The sequence below is a fragment of the Amblyraja radiata genome, chromosome 1, assembly GCF_010909765.2.
Source record: "Amblyraja radiata isolate CabotCenter1 chromosome 1, sAmbRad1.1.pri, whole genome shotgun sequence".
Lineage (NCBI taxonomy): Eukaryota > Metazoa > Chordata > Chondrichthyes > Rajiformes > Rajidae > Amblyraja > Amblyraja radiata.
Genome location: NC_045956.1, coordinates 31229968 through 31252099, shown reverse-complemented (window position 1 = coordinate 31252099; position 22132 = coordinate 31229968). Strand labels below are relative to the sequence as shown.

At 45.1% G+C, this 22132-nt stretch overlaps 1 protein-coding gene across 1 annotated transcript in view; it reads left to right on the top strand.

The window, feature by feature from the left end:
* Positions 1–22132, top strand: part of LOC116972209 — a 172145-nt gene that overhangs the window by 10797 nt on the left and 139216 nt on the right. The window contains exons 3-5 of the mRNA XM_033019644.1: positions 578–647; positions 3204–3334; positions 16480–16568. Coding sequence (XP_032875535.1) covers positions 578–647; positions 3204–3334; positions 16480–16568 — 290 coding nt within the window. The remainder of the gene's footprint in view (positions 1–577; positions 648–3203; positions 3335–16479; positions 16569–22132) is intronic.

The following is a 22132-nucleotide window of genomic DNA, read 5'->3' as shown; positions in this document are numbered from 1 at the left end:
GTTTGCATTTGGCCTGGCCCTGGCAGTGGAGGTTGCTGTGGACAGACAGATGGATATGGGAATGGGAAAGAATGTAATGTACAGACCATAATGTACAGAGCACAGGTGTTCAGCAAATTATCTAGTCTGCGCTTGGTTTAATCAATGTAAAATGTCTCCGTTTAACATTCTTGTGTATGGCGTGCACAGCCTAAAGTTGTAGGTCAACTTGTTCTATTTGATCTTATTTGATTGTGCACGCCGGGTTGATTGCATTCGTCGAAACAGGGCGGACCACGTGAAGGTTGCAATCTCTCACCCCTTCAGGTTGATGATCTGTTATCAGAAACCATTTCACAACTTGTTTTATATAAGGTCATAAGTGATAGGAGTGATATATCTCCCTCCTAACCCCATTCTCCTGCCTTCTCTCCATAACCTCTGACACCCGTACTAAACACACATATATGTGCGTGAACAGTCAGTATCCAGTGCTAAGTTTTAATTTCCGCATACCTCTGCTTTATGATTATTGAACAAAGTTTTTAGCTATTATTTATTCACAGGTTTTCTGAAATAATATCTACCTTTCTTACAGGATCTCGGTTATGTACCTGATTTTGTGCAGATAGCAATGGCTCCATTTATAAAGGAAATTCATAAAAGAGGTAACAAAGTTTCAGTTCTGATTTATTTTCTTTTGTTTCTTTTGAATTGATCTACGGTTTGAAATCTTTAAATCCACACAGCAGTATGCCTATAAAAAAGAAAAGTCTTAACATTTGAAGTGACTTTTATTTGTTACGTGCAATCATGTGTGATATCTTTCTAAATGTTCTAGAACAACACATTTAGAGGGGCATAGCGGTAGAGTGGAGACCCGAGTTCAATCCTGACTACGGCCGTCTGTACGGAGTTTGTTTGTTCTCCCTGTGACCTGGTTTTCTCCCACACTCCAAAGGCGTGCAGGTTTGTAGGTTAATTGGATTCTGTAATTAGTGTGTAGGATAGAACTAGTGTAGGGGTGATTGCTCGTCAGCATGAACTTGGTGAATCAAAGGACCTTTTTCTATGCTGTATCTCTAAACTAAACTAAACTAAACAACACGCTGCATTTAACACACATTTGTCTTGAATTAGAACCATTATTTACAGAGACATGAGGATTACTAGGAACATTTCGTTCACAGCTCAACAAGGTATTTTTTGAAAATATATTAAGATATCTATTTGGGACAGAATGTAGAAAACTAGCTCTGTGGCAGAGCAATTCTTTGCCTGAATTCTGACTATTGAACCATTTCGATTTTCTGAAGTTTGCAATGCTTTGTTATGCTGGTTTGAAACTTCTCATTGTGAAAAGTTAATAAAAAGTAAACATACAGTATGGCCTGAATTTCAATAATCCATTCAAAATTGAGAGTTCAATGACAGCCGATCAGCTTGAAGTACATCTTTAATTATAAATTCTTTATACTAAAGTTTGATGCACATACCCTTTTCTGCTCAGGCAGCTGCTTGAGAATTTAGGAAAATCTGTGGTGTTTGCCCTTGCGGTGATTAGTCGTCTTTTACACTCGTACCGAACACTACAGTGTCACAAGATAAGATAAACAAGTGAAGCTGGTCGACATAGGGGGACTGCAGATGCTGGGTTACTAAAAAATAACACAAAGTGCTCGAGTAACTTAGCGGGTCAGGTAGCATCTCTGGAGGACATGGGTAGGCGACATTTTGGGTTGAGACCCTTTTTCAAACTGATTGTAGCAGGTGGGAAGAAATCTGGAAGAGAGGTGGGGCAGGACATAGCCAGGCAAGTGATAGATGACTGCAGGACAGGGGAGAATGGTTGGTAGATAGATGGACAAAGGCCAACGATGAAAAGACCAAAGGCTGTAAAATAAGGAACTAAGGAAAGAAGGCAGAAAATACTGAACTTGATTCTCGTATCTTTAACTTGAATGAAATTGACTGTATGGATTTTTATGGATGAAAGGTTACCTAGTCAACAAAATCATCCAGTATTCAGTCCATACCGTTACTTGTTAGCACACAGACCAGTCCTAACAAAGTGTTGGGGTAACTCACTGAGTCAGACAGCATCTCTGGAGGACCTACTTCATGAAATAGCAGCAACATTTAAATAGTAGCCAATTTGCTACATGGAGCCTTATGGGTTCCTGAGTACAGGTGACCCCTGCTTTACAGCCATTCGAGTAATGGAAGATTGTGCTTACAGAATTCACAAATGACTGCTCAAATATGCCAGATGCAGAGTGACATTTTCTCTTGGAATTTATGTGAAAAAATAGTAAGTAATAAACATAAAATGAACAAAATTAATAAACAAACATGTGCAGATAATGCAGCTTTGCATGTTGCAAAGTCAAATATGGAGCACTTTTTAGGAAAACAACCTCCCCCAAGCCCCCTAGCCCCCATGCCTTAGTTTAGTTTAGTTTGGAGATACAGCGTGGAAACAGGCCCTTCCGCCCAACGAGTCCGCGCCGACCAGTGATCCCAGCACATTAACACTATCCTACACACAGTAGGGACAATTTACACATACACCAATCTAATTAACCTACAAACCTGCACGTCTTTGGAGTGTGGGAGGAAACCAAAGATCTCGGAGAAAAGCCACGCAGGTCACGGGGAGAATATACAAACTCCGTACAGACAGCACCCAGAATCGGGATCGAATGCGGGTCTCCGGCGTTGTAAGGCAGCAACTCTACCGCTGCGCCACTGTGCTGTCCTTTTTTGCAGAGATTGCCTGCACTTATCTCGACTATTAACTTGTTTATTCTTTCGGGATCATTATCCATCTGACTGTTGCAGGGGCTTTGCATACCTATACATTTTGAGCATTGATCAAATTGGTCAGCTATAAAGCCTGCATGATTGAGATCAGCTAATTTGCATTAGTGAGCGCTGAAGTGAAGAGTTACCTTTGAGACAAAGAATCAACTGGCTTTAATCAATGATGAACCAGAGATTTATTTTGGGGCAATGAAGATAGCCCATGTTTAGAGGTATAGAATAAGAATAAATTACTTAAAGTACTTTTTAATCAGTGTGTATGCAAAGGAAACAAATGTTTTCAAAACAAGTTCAAGTTCAAGTTTCAAAAAATTAGAAGAAGTTGTGATGATTGATAATGGAAGGTTTGAAAAGTGTAGGGATCTCTCGCAAGGCACTTACTTCATCATTGTGTACTTCAGGAATCCGTGTGGTCTGCAATGCTGGTGGTGTGAATCCTCTTGGTTGCGCAGCAGCTCTACAGGAAGTTGTTATGAAAGCAAAACTAGACTTGAAGATTGCAGTTGTGACAGGAGATGATTTAATATTTATGGTAAGTCTGGTATGTATGTTATGGTATGTATTTTCTTTAATAAATCAGTAATTATAGATACGGGTCAAATAGTTTCTCATGCACAATTCACTGTGAGATGCATATATATTTTTTAAAGGTAATTATCATTTTCAGTAATGGCTTATGTTCAAAACAGCTGCATTCATTTCATAATTTTGAATGAATGAATGAAATGAATGAATGAATGAAAAAAATGAATGAATGAATAAGTTTATTGGCCAAGTACATTCACATACGAGGAATTTGCCTTGGTGCTCCGCCCGCAAGTGGCAACATGACATACAGTGACAGTTAGGAATGACACATAAAACATTATTAACAAGTCACCTATTCCTTTGCTCCATAGATGCTGCCTCACCCGCTGAGTTTCTCCAGCATTTTTGTCTACCTTCGATTTTTCCAGCATCTGCAGTTCTTTCTTAAACATAAAACATTAAGCATTATTTGGCGTTTAGCAATCTATATTACTAAAAGCAAGATCTTGACCACTTCCTGTTTTTCTGTTTCATGATTTTAGAAAAAACGCTGTCACTTGCGGCTATGATTTTAATCCAGCTTACTCAGAGTCCCCCTCCGCTGTGCAGGACAAGAGGATTTTTCCCATCGATGAAACATAAAAGAGTTATTAATGTTTAAAAAATGTTGACATTCTCTCTGCTGCCCCTGCTGGTGGGAGGGGGGAGGGACTATAAAACCCGGAAGTGTTGTGCCTCAGTCAGTCTCTGCAAGATGGGGGGAAGTGAGAGGGTCACGTCTCTCAGTCTGAGCTGTGAATAACACTGAACACATGTCTACTAAACTGTGAGTGTGGTTTTACTGACCTTGAGTGCCCTTAACGTGGTTTGAAAATGGGGTTTTGGGTTGAAGTAAAGAGAACTGCAAATGGTTGGGGTGGGTTTTTGGGTTGAAGTAAAAAGAACTGCAAAGGGGTGGGGTGGGGTTTTGGATTGAAGTAAAAAGAACTGCAAACGGGTGGGGTGGGGTTTTGGTTGAAGTAAAAGGAACTGCAATGGGGTAAGGTGGGGTTTTGGGTTGAAGTAAAAAGCATTGCAAATGGTCGGTTGTTTAAACTTGACAACTTCCTGTTTGCACTGTACATTAAATTTAGATAAAACGCTACCACTTACTGCTGTGATTTTTGGACATCTTACTCAGTCTTCCTCCGCTCATCAGGTGCAGAGGATTTTTCCCATCAATGAAAAATAAAAGTGTTATTAGTGTTTCAAAAACGCTGAGAATCTCTCTCCTGTCAATCACGCCATGAAGGTCACACCTTTTCCGGTGGGAGGGGGGAGGAATTATAAAACCTGGAAGTGTAGATGTGGCTCAGTCTCTGCATGATGGGGGAGGGAGAGGTCACAATTCTGAGCTGTGAATCAACTGAACACACTGAATGTCTACTGAACTGAGAGTGTGGTGTTTTGTGTGGTTTTCTAGTGGTTTTCTGGTGGTTTCACCCTGCTTGAAATGGTATGAAACTGCATTTGAATGTGGTGGCCTTGCACCCTGCATGAAATGGTATGAAACTGCATTTGAATGTGGTGGTCTTGCACCCTGTATGAAATGGTATGAAACTGCATTTGAATTTGGTGGCCTTGCACCCAGCTTGAAGTGGTAGGACACTGCACTTGAATTCAGTGGCCTTGCACCCTGCTTGAAGTGGTAGGAAACTGCATCTGAATTTGATGGCCTTGCACCCTGCTTGAAGTGGTATGAAACTGCACTTGAATTTGGTGGCCTTGCACCCTGGTTAAAATGGTAGGAAAATGGATTTGAATTTGGTGGCCTTGCACCCTGCTTGAAATGGAATTTCAAGGAGGAGCCGTGAGTCAACTGCCAGCCCACCAGCCGTGAGTGAACTGCCAGCACATCAGGCTTGAGGAATTGAGCTGCCACCTCAAGAATCCATTTGGCCCACAATTTCCATACTAGCCCTCTGGAGACCAGTCCCTTCAGCCCACAACACCCATACCAGCGCTCCAGAAAGCCCTCACTGGCTACTAATATTGGAATTGGTGGAGGTGGAATATTGCGTTGGGGGACCAGCTCTCCCATGTGAACATGGGACCCAACGGGTCCCACTTAGTCTAGTTTTGTTATAAAGATTTATTGCAACCAAAGTATAAAATGGCAACTGTGTGAAATAGATGGGCAGGTATTCCAAATCTGTTGCTGCTCTCCCAATCTTATGGTTCAATTCCGTACAATGCATAGAGAAGCAAAATATACTGAAAATATGAAATTAAAACTGGTGTTAATAGAAATACTGAGCAAGACATGTAATATTGCGGTATGAAAAATAGGATTAACGTCTCAAGTTCATAAAAATCCTGGATCTTTGAAAAGTTGGAAATTAGATGCATACTGTAATTTCTCTCCCAAATACATGCCAGTATATTAGCCGACTAGAAAATATGTGTAAGAAGGAAATGCAGATGCTGGTTTAAACCGAATATAGACACAAAAAGTTGGAGTAACTCAGCGGGACAGGCAGCATCTCTGGAGAGAAGGAATGGATCAGGACCCTTCAGACATATTTCTTCTTCCCTTCTTCAAATATATTTGTTCTCTAAAGTTGTCCTCAATCACATTAATATGTAATGAGTAATAATTAGTGTTATAAATATGTTCAAAATGTCAATTGCCTACTAAACTGAACTTTAAGGGCCCCATTGCCAAGTTCATATTTTTCATTTCCTTAAGAAAGCAATGCTGGACAAGTAACAGTAAGTAGTTGTTTAGGATTAATTAGATATTTGTTGCGGTTTTCAATTAGCATCGCTGGAGGTGATGAAAATGTCAGAGGACAAAGTCCCCCTAGTCCTTACCTTTCACCCCATCAGCCGTCGCATACAACACATAATTCTCCGACATTTTTGGCACCTCCAACACTATTCACATCTTCCCATCTCCATTCCCTCCGCAACTCCCTGGTTAACTCATCCCTTTTTAGGGTTGTTGGTTGAGGCAGATAGAAGATTCTGTTCTTGTGCTGTACTGTTCTATGTTCTAATATCCGGAACTCACTAGCAGAGAAGGTAGTAGAATCAGGTACAATCATTGCACCTAAAGGACATTTAAGCTGGCACTTACATAGACAAGGCACTGATCTAAAGTGAGCAAATGCACAGTGTAGATTGGCAAAAAGGTGGTGGACGATAAAACCTGATTCTGCGCCGTATAACTCTATGACAATCAAGGGATGAGTCCGTGCCCAAACCTAAGGAATGAAGCCAGCCAAGTGGGTGAACTGTTAGTGGGCAGGGACTTTGGCGAGAATGACCATAACTCATTAAGTAAGACTAGAAAACTGTTTTAGAAAATTGTAGTAGGCGCATCACGTTCTCGAGGTTCAGGGTGAGCTGCCGGACGTCATTATCCACCTGCACATAATCCATATCATATTATCTATTATTATATAAAACTCTCGCCCCAGATTCCAAAACGGAACTCCGTCCGGCCGTCCGGCAGCCTGGCCCACTCCCTTTGCTGGCGCGCTCCCTTTGATTCTCCGCAACTCCAAAACCGGACGCAGGACCGCCCGCGTCTTTTCAACTTCGGCAGAGATTTCGCTTTTCTTTCTAAGTATGCGCTTCTCATTCCATTCCGTCGTGTTTAAGCGCACGTTTTAAATCAAAACCTTACCCACCCCCCCCCCCCCCCCCCCAAAAATCTCACAACTAAACTGGCTTCTCAACCACACAAGCCTCACCAGCACCAGCCCCTGCTGAACATTCCATCGTGTGATGTCACAATGCCCAATGCTCACAGATGACCAATCGGAATGGATCCATTTACATATGCCATCACCAGCCCCAGCCATTGGAGAACATTCCATCGTGTGATGTCACAATGCCCGATGCACACAGATGCCCAATCGGAATGGACCCATTTACATATGCCTATGCAGGAGCCCCAGCCAATGGTGAACGTTCCATCGTGTGATGTCACAATGCCCAGTGCTCATAGACATCGTTGCCATAGAGAGGGATTACAGAGAAGGTTCACCAGACTGATTCCTGGAATGTCAGAACTTTCATATGAAGAAAGACTGGATAGACTCGCCTTGTGCTCACTAGATTTTAGAAGATTTAGGGGGTATCTTATAGAAACGTATAAAATTCTTAAGGGGTTGGACGGGCTAGATGCAGAAAGATTGTTCCGGATGTTGGGGAAGACCAGAACAAGGGATCAAAGTTTAAGGATAAGGGGGAAATCCTTTAGGACCGAGATGAGAAAAACATTTTTCACACAGAGAGTGGTGAATCTCTGGAAATCTCTGCCACAGAAGGTAGTTGAGGCCAGTTCATTGGCTATATTTAAGAGGGAGTTAGATGTGGCCCTTGTGGCTAAAGGGATCAGGGGGTATGGAGAGAAGGCAGGTACAGGATACCGAGTTGGATGATCAGCCATGATCATATTGAATGGTGGTGCAGGCTCGAAGGGCCGAATGGCCTACTCCTGCACTTAATTTCAATGTTTCTGTTTCCCTCTCCTCACCCCTCTCCCCCACCCCCCTTCCCTCTCTACCACCACCCCCTTACCCCTACCCCTCTGTCCCTCTTTCACCACTCCCCCTACCCCTCCCTCACCACTCTTCCACTTCTATCCCCTTACCCGACACCTCTCCCTCCCCCACCCCTCTCTCTTCCGATCCCTTCCCCTCTCTCCACCACCCCTTCCCCTCTGTCCCTCTTCCACCACTCCCCCGTCCCTCTTCTACCACTCCCGCTACCCCTCTACCCTCCCTCCCTCCACACTCTTCCACTTCTCTCCCACTCTCTCCTCCCCCTCTCCTCACCCCTCTCCCATCCCTCTCTCCCCCACCCCCCTTCCCTCTCTCCCCCCACCGCCTTCCCCCTATCCCTCTGTCCCTCTTCCATCACTCCCGCTACCCCTCTCCTCCTCCCTCCCCACTCTTCCACTTCTCTCCCCCTTCCCCTCCACTCTCCCTCCCCCCTCTTTCCCCTCTCCCCCCACCCCTCTTCCCATCCCTCCCTCCTCCCCTCCCTCCCCATCCCCCCTCCCCCACATCTCTCTCCCCATCTCACACCCCCTACCCCGCTCTCCTTTCCCTCGAAGTTAGACATAAAAAAACCTCGATAAACTCAGCGGGTGCGGCAGCATCTATGGAGCGAAACCCGGAAGAAGGGGTTTCGGCCAAAAACGTTGCCCTTTTCCTTCGGTCCATAGATGCTGCTGCACCCGCTGAGTTTATCCAGCATTTTTGTTGTTGTACCAGCCTCTCTCTCTCTCTGCCCTTCTCTCTTCTCTCAACTCATGCACGCCCGCTCGAACCCCTCCACCCCCCCCCTTCACCTCTCTCCCCCATCCTCTCCCCCCCCCTCCCCTCCCCCTCTCCACCCTCCTCCTCCCCTTCCTCACACGATATTTTTTGTGGGGGCGGGTCCACAGTGTGTGTGACTGTTTGTGGAGGCAGCCACACGCTCTCCATTCAAGAAGACGCTCATCTGTTTGTGGAGGCGCGTGCTTAGTATGTGACCAAAGATCTTATAGCGGAGCTCTCCGCAACAAAATCTTTGTGTGTGACGACACACGCCCCCCCCCCCCCCCCCCTTTTGTGCAGGAGGCGCGCGCAGCATCTGAACGCTCAGCGATTATTCGAATTCTTCACTAACCGTCATTCTGACTTTGCTTGTGAAGAGAAAAGTCCTGAATTGCATTTGTCTGATGCAGGAAGATTGTTCCCGATGTTGGGGAAGTCCAGGACAAGCGGGTCACAGTTTAAGTATAAAGGGGAAATCCTTTAGTACTGAGATGAGGAAAACATTTTTCACACATATAGTGGTGAGTCTCTGGAACTCTCTGCCGCAGAAGGTAGTTGAGGCCAGTACATTTTTTATATTTAAGAGGGAGTTAGATGTGGCCCTTGAGACTAAAGGGATCAGGGGGTATGGAGAGAAGGCAGGTATAGGATACTGAGTTGAATGATCAGCCATGATCATATTTAATGGTGGTGCAGGCTCGAAGGGCCGAATGGCCTACTCCTGCACTTGATTTCTATGCTTCTATGTTTCCCTCTTCACCCCTCTCCCTCTCCCACCCACCCCTCTCTCCCCCACCCCCCTTCCCTCTCTACCACCACCCCCTTCCCCCTTCCCCCTACCCCTCTGTCCCTCTTTCACCACTCACCCTACCCCTCCCTCCCCACTCATCCACTTCTATCCCCTTACCCCACGCCTCTCCCACCCCCACCCCTCTCTCTTCCTCTCCCTTCCCCTCTCTCCCCACCCCTTCCCCTACCCCTCTGTCCCTCTGCCACCACTCCCCCATCTCTCTTCAACCACTCCCGCAACCCCGCTACCCCTACCTCCCTCCCCACTCTACCACTTCTCTCCCCCTTCTGACCTCCCCCTCTCCCTCTCCTCACCCCTCTCCCATCCCTCTCTCCCCCACCCCCCTTCCCTCTCTACCCCACCCCCTTCCCTCTCTCCCCCTTGCCCCATCCCTCTTCCATCACTCCCGCTACCCCTCTCCTCCTCCCTCCCCACTTTGCCACTTCTCTCCCCCTTCCCCTCCACTCTCCCTCCCCACTCTTTCCCCTCTCTCCCCCCCACCCCTCTCCCCATCCCTCCCTCCTCCCCATCCCCCCTCCCCCACATCTCTCTCCCCATCTCTCACCCCCTACCCTGCTCTCCTTTCGCTCTGGAATTCACTGGCACAGAAGGTAGTTGAGGCCTGTTCATTGGCTGTATTTAAGAGGGAGTTAGATGTGGTCCTTGTGGCTAAAGGGATCAGGGGGTATGGAGAGAAGGCAGGTACAGGATACTGAGTTGGATGATCAGCCACGATCATATTGAATGGTGGTGCAGGCTCGAAGGGCCGAATGGCCTACTCCTGCACTTAATTTCAATGGTTCTATGTTTCCCTCTCCGCACCCCTCTCCCACCCATCCCTCTCTCCCCCACCCCCTTCCCTCTCTACGCCACCCCCTTCCTCCTACCCCTCTGTCCCTCTTCCATCACTCCCCCTACCCCTCTCCACCTCCCTCCCCACTCTTCCACCTCTCCCCCTTCCCCCTCCACTCTCCCTCCCCACTCTTTCCCCTCTCTCCCCCACCCCTCTCCCCCTCCCTCCCTCCTCCCCTACCTCCCCATCCTCCCCCTCCCCCACATCTCTCTCCCCATCCCCCTCTCTCACCCCCTACCCCGCTCTCCTTTCCCTCCCAAATCTGTCCCATTTCCTCCACCTCCTCTCCCCTCCCTCCCCTCTTCACATCCCCCCCCCTCCCCCCACCTGTGTGTTTGGGGGTTGGTTAATATGAGTTTGATGCCGCAGCCCCCCCTCCCCCCCCCTGCAAAACGCCGTTGGGGAAACAGACCCAACGGGTCTGCACTTGGTCTAGTATACTTATTAAAAGTGTGATCTTGTACTTGTGTATATGTGTGTGTATCTGTGTGTGTATATGTGGTTGTCTTTACATCTTCGCAAAAACGCTACGCGGTAACGATAACATTTTTACATATTCCGATTGACATATTTCTCCTCGAGGCCGGGATCACCTTATCTGAACATTTTATGCTTTATTTCTCGACTTATTCTCGAGTTATTACTGATTAAAAGTCTAAAAAAAGTCAAAAGACTTTGAAATTAAAACAATCAGCTTCAACTGATGACGTCACAATGGCTAGGCTAGCGGTGATCAGCCTCACTGAACATTTCATCCTATATTTGATACGTTATTCGCGATTAAAGCTTTAAAAATGCCAACTTTAACAAGGTTAGCGTAGTAGGGGGGTCGAGTAACAGAGGACATAGGTTTAACGTAAGGGGCAAAGATTTAATAGGAACTTGAGGGGCTACTTTTCTTTATACAAAGGGTGACAGGCATATGGAGCGAATTGCCGGAGGAGGTGGTTGAGGCAGGTACTATTACAATGTTCAATAAACATTTAGACAGGTACATGGATAGGATAGTTTTAGAGGGATGTGGGCCAAACACAGGCAGGTCGGTCTCGTGTAGATTGGGCACGTTGGTCGGTGAGGGGCAGGGTGGGCTGAAGGGCCTATTTCCACTCTGTATGACTCTATGGCTCTATTAACGGATAAGGAGAGTCCAGAAATTAACTGTCTGAATCTATATGGTTTTACATTACATGTAAATTTATGAAAGGCATAGGTCGGATAACAATCAGAACCGATTTCCCAGTTTGGAAATATCATAGAAACATAGAAACATAGAAAATAGGTGCAGGAGTAGGCCATTCGGCCCTTCGAACCTGCACCGCCATTCAATATGATCATGGCTGATCATCCAACTCAGTATCCTGTACCTGCCTTCTCTCCATACCCCCTGATCCCTTTAGCCACAAGGGCCACATCTAACTCCCTCTTAAATATAGCCAACGAACTGGCCTCAACTACCTTCTGTGGCAGAGAATTTAATCAAATATTAAAGGCGCCTAGATTTAAGATAAGAGAGGCAAAGTTTAAAGCGCTGTGCTGGGCAAGTTTTGCTTTACTCAAAGGGTGGTGGGTGCCTGGAACGAACTGCCAGGGGTGATAGTGGAGGCAGATATGATAGTGGCATTTAAGAGATTTTTGGATAGCACCTGGAAAAAAGGGAATGGAGGGATATGGATTACATGCCCGCAGATTAGGGTTGGCCTTGGCATCATGTTATGCACAGACATTGTGGGCCGAAGGGCATGTTCCTGTGCTGTACTATGTTCATGCATAGATTGCTCCTTTGGCCCCTAGCCCTTTCCTTGGTTACCTCTTGCTCTTAGCATACTTATGAAAGTATTTTCTGGGATTTGTATATTTGAGGGATTTTCCTTTATATTTCATGACTGCTTTACCTTCCTAATTCCTTTTGAAGCATCTCACTACATTTACACTCCTCAAAGCCAACCCTTCCCGTTTTAGTTCTTCCTATTTTTCCTCACCAAATCCTCTATTTGGCATGCAGGGTTCCCTGGACTTATCCTCCTTACTCTTTCCCCTTATGGGAACATGTTAGCATTTTAATTTTAAAGAAAATCTACTACCTGAATGTCGATGTAAATGCAGTCTTTGTTTGCCAAGTCATGCCTAATAATATTGAAATCAACTTTCATCCTATTCAGCTGCATTATGACTTTCTGACTGAAATTCAATGCCTCGACCTGTAAAAGCCAAGCCAACCTATATGCCTTCTTTATCTACTTGTGTTGACTGTCAGGGAGTAATTGACTTGGACCTCAAGATCCCTCTGTATAACAATGGTGTTAAGGGTCATGTCATTAATTGTATATTTTTAATATATTTTCCCCTTACATTCCTTCTCCCAAAGTGCAACACCTCACCCTTGCTCGGATTAAACTGCATCTGCAATTTCTCCACCCAGTTCTGTCGCTGATCTGTATCCCACTGTATACTTTGGTAGCTTTCCTCGCAGTCTACAACCCCAGTAATCTTGGTGTCATCTGTAAACATTATAACCAACCAGTCTACATTAACGATGATAGACACAAAATGCTGGAGCAACTCAGCGGGACAGACAGCATCTCTAGAGCGAAGGAATGGATGACGTTTCGGGTCGAGACCCTTCTTCATAGAAACATAGAAAATAGGTGTAGGAGGAGGCCATTCGGCCCTTCGAGCCAGCACCACCATTCATTGTGATCATGGCTGATCGTCCCCAATCAATAACCCGTGCCTGCCTTCTCCCCATATCCCTTGATTCCACTAGCCCCTAGAGCTCTATCTAACTCTCTTAAATCCATCCAGAGACTTGGCCTCCACTGCCCTCTGTGGCAGGGAATTCCACAAATTTACAACTCTCTGGGTGAAAAAGCTTTTTCTCACCTCAGTCTTAAATGGCCTCCCCTTTATTCTAAGACTGTGGCCCCTGGTTCTGGACTCACCAACATTGGGAACATTTTTCCTGCATCTAGCTTGACCAGTCCTTTTATAATTTTATATGTTTCTATAAGATCCCTCCTCATCCTTCTAAACTCCAGTGAATACAAGCTTAACCTTTTCAATCTTTCCTCATATGACAGTCCCGTCATCTCCGGGATCAATCTCATCTTCAGTCTACATTAATTTACAAATCATTTATATGTATCACAAACAACAGAGATCCTAGCACATATCCCTGAGGAACTCCACTGGTCACAGTCTCCAGCCTGAATATTGGCTTTCCACCACAGCCATCAATAAACCAGTTAGTCAAGAGTCAAGAGTGTTTTATTGTCATATGTCCCAGATAGGACAATTAAATTCTTATTTAAGATTCCCTACGACCAATGCACTGTTAATCCCATGTCTCTTCGGCTTTTGGGTCAGCCTATCATGGGTGACTTTATCAAATTATTTACTAAAATCCATGTCGACAACATCCACCACTCTCCCCTTGTCACCACTTTACTGCTATACCTCTATACTGTATATTTAGAAAGCAGAATAGTTCATCCAAAAACTTTCCCATGGCAGAAGCGTTTAAGACCAAAGTTTAGAAGGGGTTCGAGGAAGATTCTTTTCACCAGTGAAGTTTACTGCCTGTGAAGGTGGTGGAGTGAGGTACTCTCACAATATTTAAGAAAAGTGCTTGAATCATGGTGTAAATGCTGGTAAATGGGATTAATATAGACAGGACCTGATGGTTAGCATGGACATGGTGGGCTAAAGAGCCTGTTTCTATTCTATGACTACTTGGACTGAATGTGGTAAGATGTATGCTATGACTACTTGGACTGAATGTGGTAAGATGTACATAGTGCAGGAACAGGGGCTGCCTGCACGTGATCAGAATACCTCCATTCCCAGCCTGTTCATGTATCTGTCCAAATACCTCTAAAACATTGCTATCATATCTGCTGGCACATCATTTGTGTTGAAAATAAATAAAACGTTTTTGGCAAATTATTTTCTTAATTTTTTGTAATTGCAAGAAAAAGTTCTATATATGAGGGGGATTATTGTTTTTTTTTAATTTGTGGGGAGCCGGTGGCTTGAAGTATCAGGAATTGGCATTTTACTTTAGTCCCTTACTTCAAACTTTACTTTAGAGCTACAGCGTGGAAACAGGCCCTTCACCCACCGAGTCTGTGCCAACCAGTCATCGCCTCCTACACTAACACTATCCTACACACTAGGGACAATTTACAATTTACAGAAGCCAATTAAGCTACAGACCTGTACATGTTTGGAATGTGGTAGGAAACTGGAGCACCTGGAGAAAACCCACGTGGTTGCGGGGAGAACATACAAACTCCGTCCAGACAGCACCCCCTAGTCAGGTTGAAACCCGGGTCTCTGGCACTGTAAGGCAGCAACTCTACTGCTGTGCCACCATGCTGCCCCATTTTGACTGTTGTCTTTGGTGAATGGTTGGGGAGAGTGTGGTTTTAAGACAAGGATCGGCAGCATAAATAGTGTTGGAGGAAGTGATAGGAAAGGAAACCATCAGATTCAATGGTGAGGGGGAGGAGGCTGTCAGATTGAGACCTGGAACTGAGGTAATTGCAACAGTAGGGAGCTTAGAAAGGAAACAACATTATCCTTGTGTAGAAATAAATTTAATATGGATTTCAACCGTGACGGAACACAGGAAGTGTCCTATTGAATTTCCAAATTCATCTGAAATGACGCGTAAGTGGTCATTTGTGAATTTAACACCAGTGAAAAACAATTCTATAAGTTTAAAAAAAGCATTACACAACTGAATGTCAGCTGACCTACATCGGTCAGACCAAGCGTAGGCTTGGTGATCGTTTCGCCGAACACCTCCGCTCGGTCCGCATTAACCAACCTGATCTCCCTGTGGCTCAGCACTTCAACTCCCCCTCCCATTCCGAATCTGACCTTTCTGTCCTGGGCCTCCTCCATGGCCAGAGCGAGCACCACCGGAAATTGGAGGAGCAGCACTTCATATTCCGCTTGGGCAGTTTGCACCCTAGCTGCTTAAACATTGACTTCTCCAATTTCTGGTAGCCCTTGCTGTCTCCTCTCCTTCTCAGCTCTTCCTCAGCCCTCGGGCTCCTCCTCTTCCTTTTTCCTTTCTTCTCCCCCCCCCCACCCACCACCCCCCCCCCCCACATCAGTCTGAAGAAGGGGTTCGGCCCGAAACGTTGCCTATTTCCTTTGCTCCATGGATGTTGTTGCACCCACTGAGTTTCTCCAGCACCTTTGTCTACCTTCGATTTTCCAGCATCTGCAATTCCTTCTCAAACAATGAATTTCTAGGCCATGGTGCCGAAGTTAACTTTTGCTCTGAGACGTTATCAGAACTACTTTAAATTGGGATTTGAAATTGCGGTTTACTTTCAGACATTAGATCAATGATGCAGCAACAATTAACAGAGCCTGGTTGGAAAACCTTCATGTATTTCTGCACTCCGGCCATTTGCAAGAATTGATGATGCTTCATACTTTATTGTCACTTGTACCTAGCTAGGTGCAGTGAAATTCTTTGTTTTTTGCACACAAATACACTAAAGAGTCACCACAATGGGGCCGACAAAGTTACAAAGTACTCCTCCGTACTTCGTCCCCCCCACCCCCCGCATGTCCACCTATGTTCTTGGCGGCCACCCCATGCCGGGTCCCCATTTGATCTCTGTAATGTGGCCCTTCCACCTCGACCCGACCTTGTCCATGATGCTTCATTCTCAGCCCGACTCCTTTCGAGTCTCCGAACCGACATCGTCCTTGGCCCAACCCGACCGCCAGGACTTGGACCACTCGCTCCGCTCCGGCTTCTCAGTAGGCCGCAGTGCCCTGTGAAGCGAGGCCTCCTCTGTCGTCTGACTGCACCGGGCGAGTTGGGTATGCTCCCCGGCAGTGTCCCAGCTCCCCGCTGCTCATCGGAGTGTCCCTGCTCACCATGAATGTTGATGCTCACTGGGACTGTCCCTGCTCACCGGACGTTTCCCTGCTCAACGGGAATGTCCCGGCCCTCTGTTCATCGGGCGTATCCCAACCTGCTGTTCACCGGAAGTGTTGGCTGATGTGTGAATTGATAGAGGAGTCCAGACCAAGTGGATTCAGTTGGCAAAATTGGATTGTAGTCTGGATTTAGGAACAGGGTGTGGCTGCACCGGTATTATTCAGTGCCTTCTAGGAGTTAAGGAATCTTGCAATGATGGATTGTTTACACCTCTTTGTCCTTTTGCCAGAAAGATTTGCTGAAAGAAGTGGGCATCACAGACATGTATAACGACAGTCATTTTCCTGCAAATGTCCAAAGCATGAATGCTTATCTAGGGTGAGTATGACTTGTTAATCACAGTGCCTCCATTTCTTAATTGCTGTCGACAGCTCAACCCTTTCAGTTCAAAATGAGCTAAGATGATGTAATTCTGTCCAAAATTAAATTGATCTGTTGAGCCCCCGCGCCACCATTTTAAGAAATAATGATGCAAACTATATTCATTGAATCAAATTTATAAGGAATAGGAGCAGAATTAGGCCATCCGGCCCATTAAGTCTACTCCGCCATTAAATCATGGCTGATCTATCCCTCCCTCCTAACCCCATTCTCCTGCCTTCTCCCCATAAACCCTGGCACCCGTGATAATCAAGAATCTATATGTCTCTGCCTTAAAAATATCCACTGACTTGGCCTCCACAGCCTTCTGTGGCAAAGAATTCCACAGATTCACCACCCTCGGACTAAAGAAATTCCTCCTCATCTCCTTCCTAAAAGAACGTCCTTTGTTTCTGAGGCTATGACCTCTAATCCTAGACTCTGCCACTAGTGGAAACATCTTCTCCACATCCACTTTCCAAGCCTTTCACTATTCTGTATGTTTCAATGAGGTCCTCCCTCATTCTTCTAAACTCCAGTGAGTACAGGCCGAGTATGTTAACCCACTCATTCCTGGGATCATTCTTGTAAACCTCCTTTGGACCCTCTCCAGAGCTAGCACATCCTTCCTCAGATATGGTGCCTAAAATTGCTCGCAATATTCCAAATGCGACCTTACCAGCGCCTTATACAGCCTCAACATCACAATTTGGTAATCGCAAAGGAGATGTTGGCCAGACATTGTCATATTTTTAAGAGAATTAGATATCCTGGATTAATCAAAGGCTGCTTAAATCATGCTACTTACTCTGCATGGCAGTATTCCAGGTTTCTGGGCTGCGACTGTGTAGATGAATGAAGAATTGATATCAACCTTTGACAATTATCCCAATTTTTGAGACGTGTTGAACTGAGAGAGAATATTTGATTGTGGATGATAAGCCATGATCACAGTGAATGGTTCGAAGGGCCAAATGGCCTACTCCCACACCTATTGTCTATTGTCTATTTGATATTGCTATGACATTAATTCTGGAGTGAATAGCAAATTCTGTAAAGAAATGTGAAATGTTACTCTCTGTGAAAGAAAATAAATCAGAAAAAGGAAATACTGTATGTCCCAATCAGTAATATTCTTAGAGTAAGATAAAGGTGTTCTTTTTTCATTCTTGAGATCTGGGCAATGCTCGCAAGCCCATAATTTCTTCAACATTTGTCATTGTGCCGGAGAAAGTTCTTCCAAAGTACAGCGTGGAAACACACTTCCTGCACTGACCAATATGTCCCATCGATACGGGTACCATGTATATCCCTCTAAACCTATCATATGTACCTGTCATCCGTGTACCTGTCTAAATGTTTATTAGGCGTTGTGATATTTCCTGACTTAACTACCTCATCTGGCAGCTCTTTCCATATACATAACACCCTTTATGCAAAAATAGTTGCCTCTCAGGTTCTTATTAAACCTATTCCACCTCACTTTAAACATATGTCCTCTGGTTCCCAATTCCCCTACTCTGGGTAAAAGACTCAATGCATTTACTGTATCTATTAGAGACATAAAGTAATACAGTGGAAACAGGCCCTTCAGCCCAACTTGCTTATACTTTCCCACACCGCCCAACACGTCCCAGCTACACTAGTCCCACCTGCCAGCAATTGGTCCATATCCCTCCAAACCTGTCCTATCCATGTACCTGTCTAACTGCTTCTTAAATGTTGGGATAGTCCTTGCCTCAACTACCTCCTCTGGCAGCTTGCTCGATACATCCACCACCCTTTGTGTGAAAAGGTTACCTCCCAAGATTCGTATTAAATCTTTTCCCCTTCACCTTAAACCTGTGTCCTCTGGTCCTCGATTAACCTACTTTGGTCAAGAGACTCTGTGCATCTACCCGATATATTCCTATCATGATCTTATACACCTCTATAAGATCACCTCTCATCCGCCTGCGCTCGAAGGAATAGTCCCAGCTTACTTATCATCTTCCTATAGCTCAGATGCTCTAGTCCTGACAACATCCTCATAAATCTTCTCTGTACCCTTTCCAGCTTGACAACATCTTTCGTATAACACGGTGCCCAGAACTGAACACAATATTCTAAATGCTGCCTCACCAATGCCTTATACAAATGCAACATGACCTCCCAACTTCTATACCCAATACACTGGCTGATGAAGGCCAATGTTGCGAAAGCCTTTTTGACAACCAGATCTACCGACTCGACCTTCAAGGAGCCATGCACCTGTACTCCTAGATCCCTCTGCTCTACAACACTACCCAGAGGCCTACCATTTACTGTGTAGGTCTTGCCCATGTTAGACTTCCCAAAAGATAACACCTCATATTTTTTCTGTATTAAATTCCATCAACCATTCCTCAGCCCACTTGGCCAATTGATCCAGATCCTGCTGCAATCTTACACACTCACTTTTGTATCATCAGCAAACTTGCTAATCTTGCCCTGCATGTTCTCATCCAAATCTTTGATATAGATGATAAACAGTAACGGGCCCAGCACCAAACCCTGAGGCACACCAATAGTTGCAGGCCTCCAGTCTGACAAGCAACCTTCCATCATCACCCTCTGCTTCCTTCCTTGAAGCCAATTTTCTATCCATTCAGCCTTCTCTCCTTGGATCCCATGCGATCTAACCTTCCAGAGCAACCTACCATGCGGAGCCTTGTCGAATGCTTTGCTGATGTCCATATATACAACATCTACCGCTCTGCCCTCATTGACCTTTTTGGTCATATCTTCAAAAAACTCAATCAGATTTGTGAGACACGACCTCCCACATACAAAACCCTGCTTACTATCCTTGATCAGCCCTTGTCCGTCTAAATGTCTGTATATGCTATCCCTCAGAATACTCTCTAGTAACTTACCAACTATTCAAACCTATTCCTCTCATGATCTCATACACCTCTATAAGATAACCCCTCATCCTCCACATCAATGTGCATTGGGGATGATCAGCCATGATCATATTGAATGGCGGTGCTGGCTAGAAGGGCCGAATGTCTATTGTCTATTGTCAAGGAATAAAGGCCCAGCCTACTCAACATCTCCCTATAGTTCAGCCCTCGAGTCCTGGCAACATCTGCACAAATCTTTTCTGCACCCTTTCCAGTTTAACAACATTGTTCCTATAACAGGGTGACAAAAACTGAACATAATACTCAAAATGTGGCGTCAGCAATGTCTAGTATATCTGTAGCATGAATTCCCACCTTTTATACTCAACATTCTGACTGATGAAGGCCAAAGTGCCGAAAGCCTTCTTGGCCACCCTACTTGTGATGCGACTTTCAAGGAACTGTGTACCTGCACTCCTAGATCTCTCTGCTCTACGACACTCCCTCGTGCCCTGCCATTCACTGTGTAGGTCCTGCCCTTGTTTGACTTCCCAAAATGTAACATTTTGCATTTCTCTGTATTAAACACCATTATCCATTCCTCATCCCACCTGCCCAACCGATCAAGATCCTGCTGCAATCTTTGACAACCATCTTTGCTGCCGACAATACCACCTACATTTGTGTCATCTGACAACTTACTAATCATACCTCGTACATTCTCATCCAAATTATTCAAATAAATAGCAAACAGCAATGGGCCCAGCACCCGACCCTGAGGCACACCATTAGTCACAGGCCTTCAGTCTGAAAAACAAACTTCCACCATCACTCTCTGCTTCCTTCCATGAAGCCAATTTTCTATCCAGTCAGCTAGCTCACCTGGGATCCCATGGGATCTAACCTTCCAGAGCAGCCTACCATGTCACATACCTTGCTGAAATCCATATATACAACGTCTACAGCTCTGCCCTCATCAACCTCTTCAAAAAAAACTCAATCAGATTTGGGACTCACAATCTCCCCATACAAAACCATGCTGACTACCATTAATGACTAGATGCTATAGGACTGAGTGCTTTGATCTAATCTGTTGGTTGTGAGATTGGTGAGCTCTGTGCATTGTATGCTGCTCTTGCCGTTTAGTATGTATTGCAGTATGCTGCTGACACCTTGCCATTTTTAGGTATGTCTGGTGCTGTACATGGCCAGTCCTTCTGTACTCATTGAATTCATGTTGATCCCTTGACTTGATAATAATCACCGAGTGATAGTTATTCCAGGGCCACGAGATCACAGATTGTAACAGCATACATTCCTGCCATGAATGATGATCCATTTATTCTCATCCATGTCCGGTTTTCAGTGGTCAGATCTGTTCTGTGCCTTTACCATCTAGCACATGTATAGTACCACACAATATGGTGGAGTGTGACTTCAGTATGAAGGTGAATGTGTCTCAGGGACACTGGCCGTCACACTCTCTTAAGAACTGCATTGCATTATGAGTCTGGATTCTGTGGGGTTGGGGGAGACTAGTTTAGTTTATTTTGAGATACAGCATGGAAACAGGCCCTTTAGGCCCACCGGGTCCGTGCTGACCAGCGATCGCCGCACATTAACACTATCCTACCACTAGGGACAATTTTTACGTTTACCGAGCCAATTAACCTACAAACCTGTTCGCTTTTGGAGTGTGGGAGGAAACTGAAGATCTCAGAGAAAACCCACGCAGGTCACAGGGAGAACGTACAAACTCTGTACAGACAGCACCCGGAGTCGGGATCGAACCCAGGTCTCCGGAGCTGCATTCACTGTAAGGCAGCAACTCTATTGCTGCGCCACCGTGCCGCCCTAATGAGTCTATGGTTGGGAACGCAGGTGTGAATCTTCCACAGATGAGGAAAGAAGTGCTTGAAGGGACAGGTGGTTGGTAGTTTGGGAACGTGTGTTCCTTCTGCCCTTTATTCTGGTCCGGAATTGCTCAATGCCATCCACACTGAGTGGAAGCCTCCTGCGAGTTCCATTACCTGAGCTTTGCATCCAAACATCCACAAAAGTAAGCATTGGCTGCTTACTCCAACTTGAACTCTGAGATTGAAGTAACATTCATTTTGAAGTGGAGATGTCTTGGAGCATTGTGCTGAACAAAATTGAAAAAACGATAGGAAAATGTTGCAGCCATGCTAGACACTAGTTTGTACTGAGATCGCCTCTATTATGGACCTGTTAGCCACATAGACTTTTCATCCTCTTGTGGAGGGATCATGTCGTGCAAAAGGTCATACAGTCATAAGGAATAGTAGAATTAGGCCATTCGGCCCTTCAAGTCTACTCCGCCATTCAATCATGGCTGATCTATCTCTCCCTCCTAACCCCACTCTCCTGCCTTCTCCCCATAACCTCGGACACCTGCATGTTATAACAAAACAAATAAAAGATTGAGAAGAATTTTGCAGATAGTTGAATATGAGGAGGGTGCTCTGTAATGCATCCTAATGGATGGACCCAAAAGCTTTGTAGAGTTTATTTATTTATTTAAAAAAAAAAAAAAAAAAAAATTATTAGAAGTACGGTAAGTTACAATAATACACAACACATATGTCTTAATACATTTTTTGTACCGCTTCATTTTTTGAGCTTTAAAAAAAAAAGATA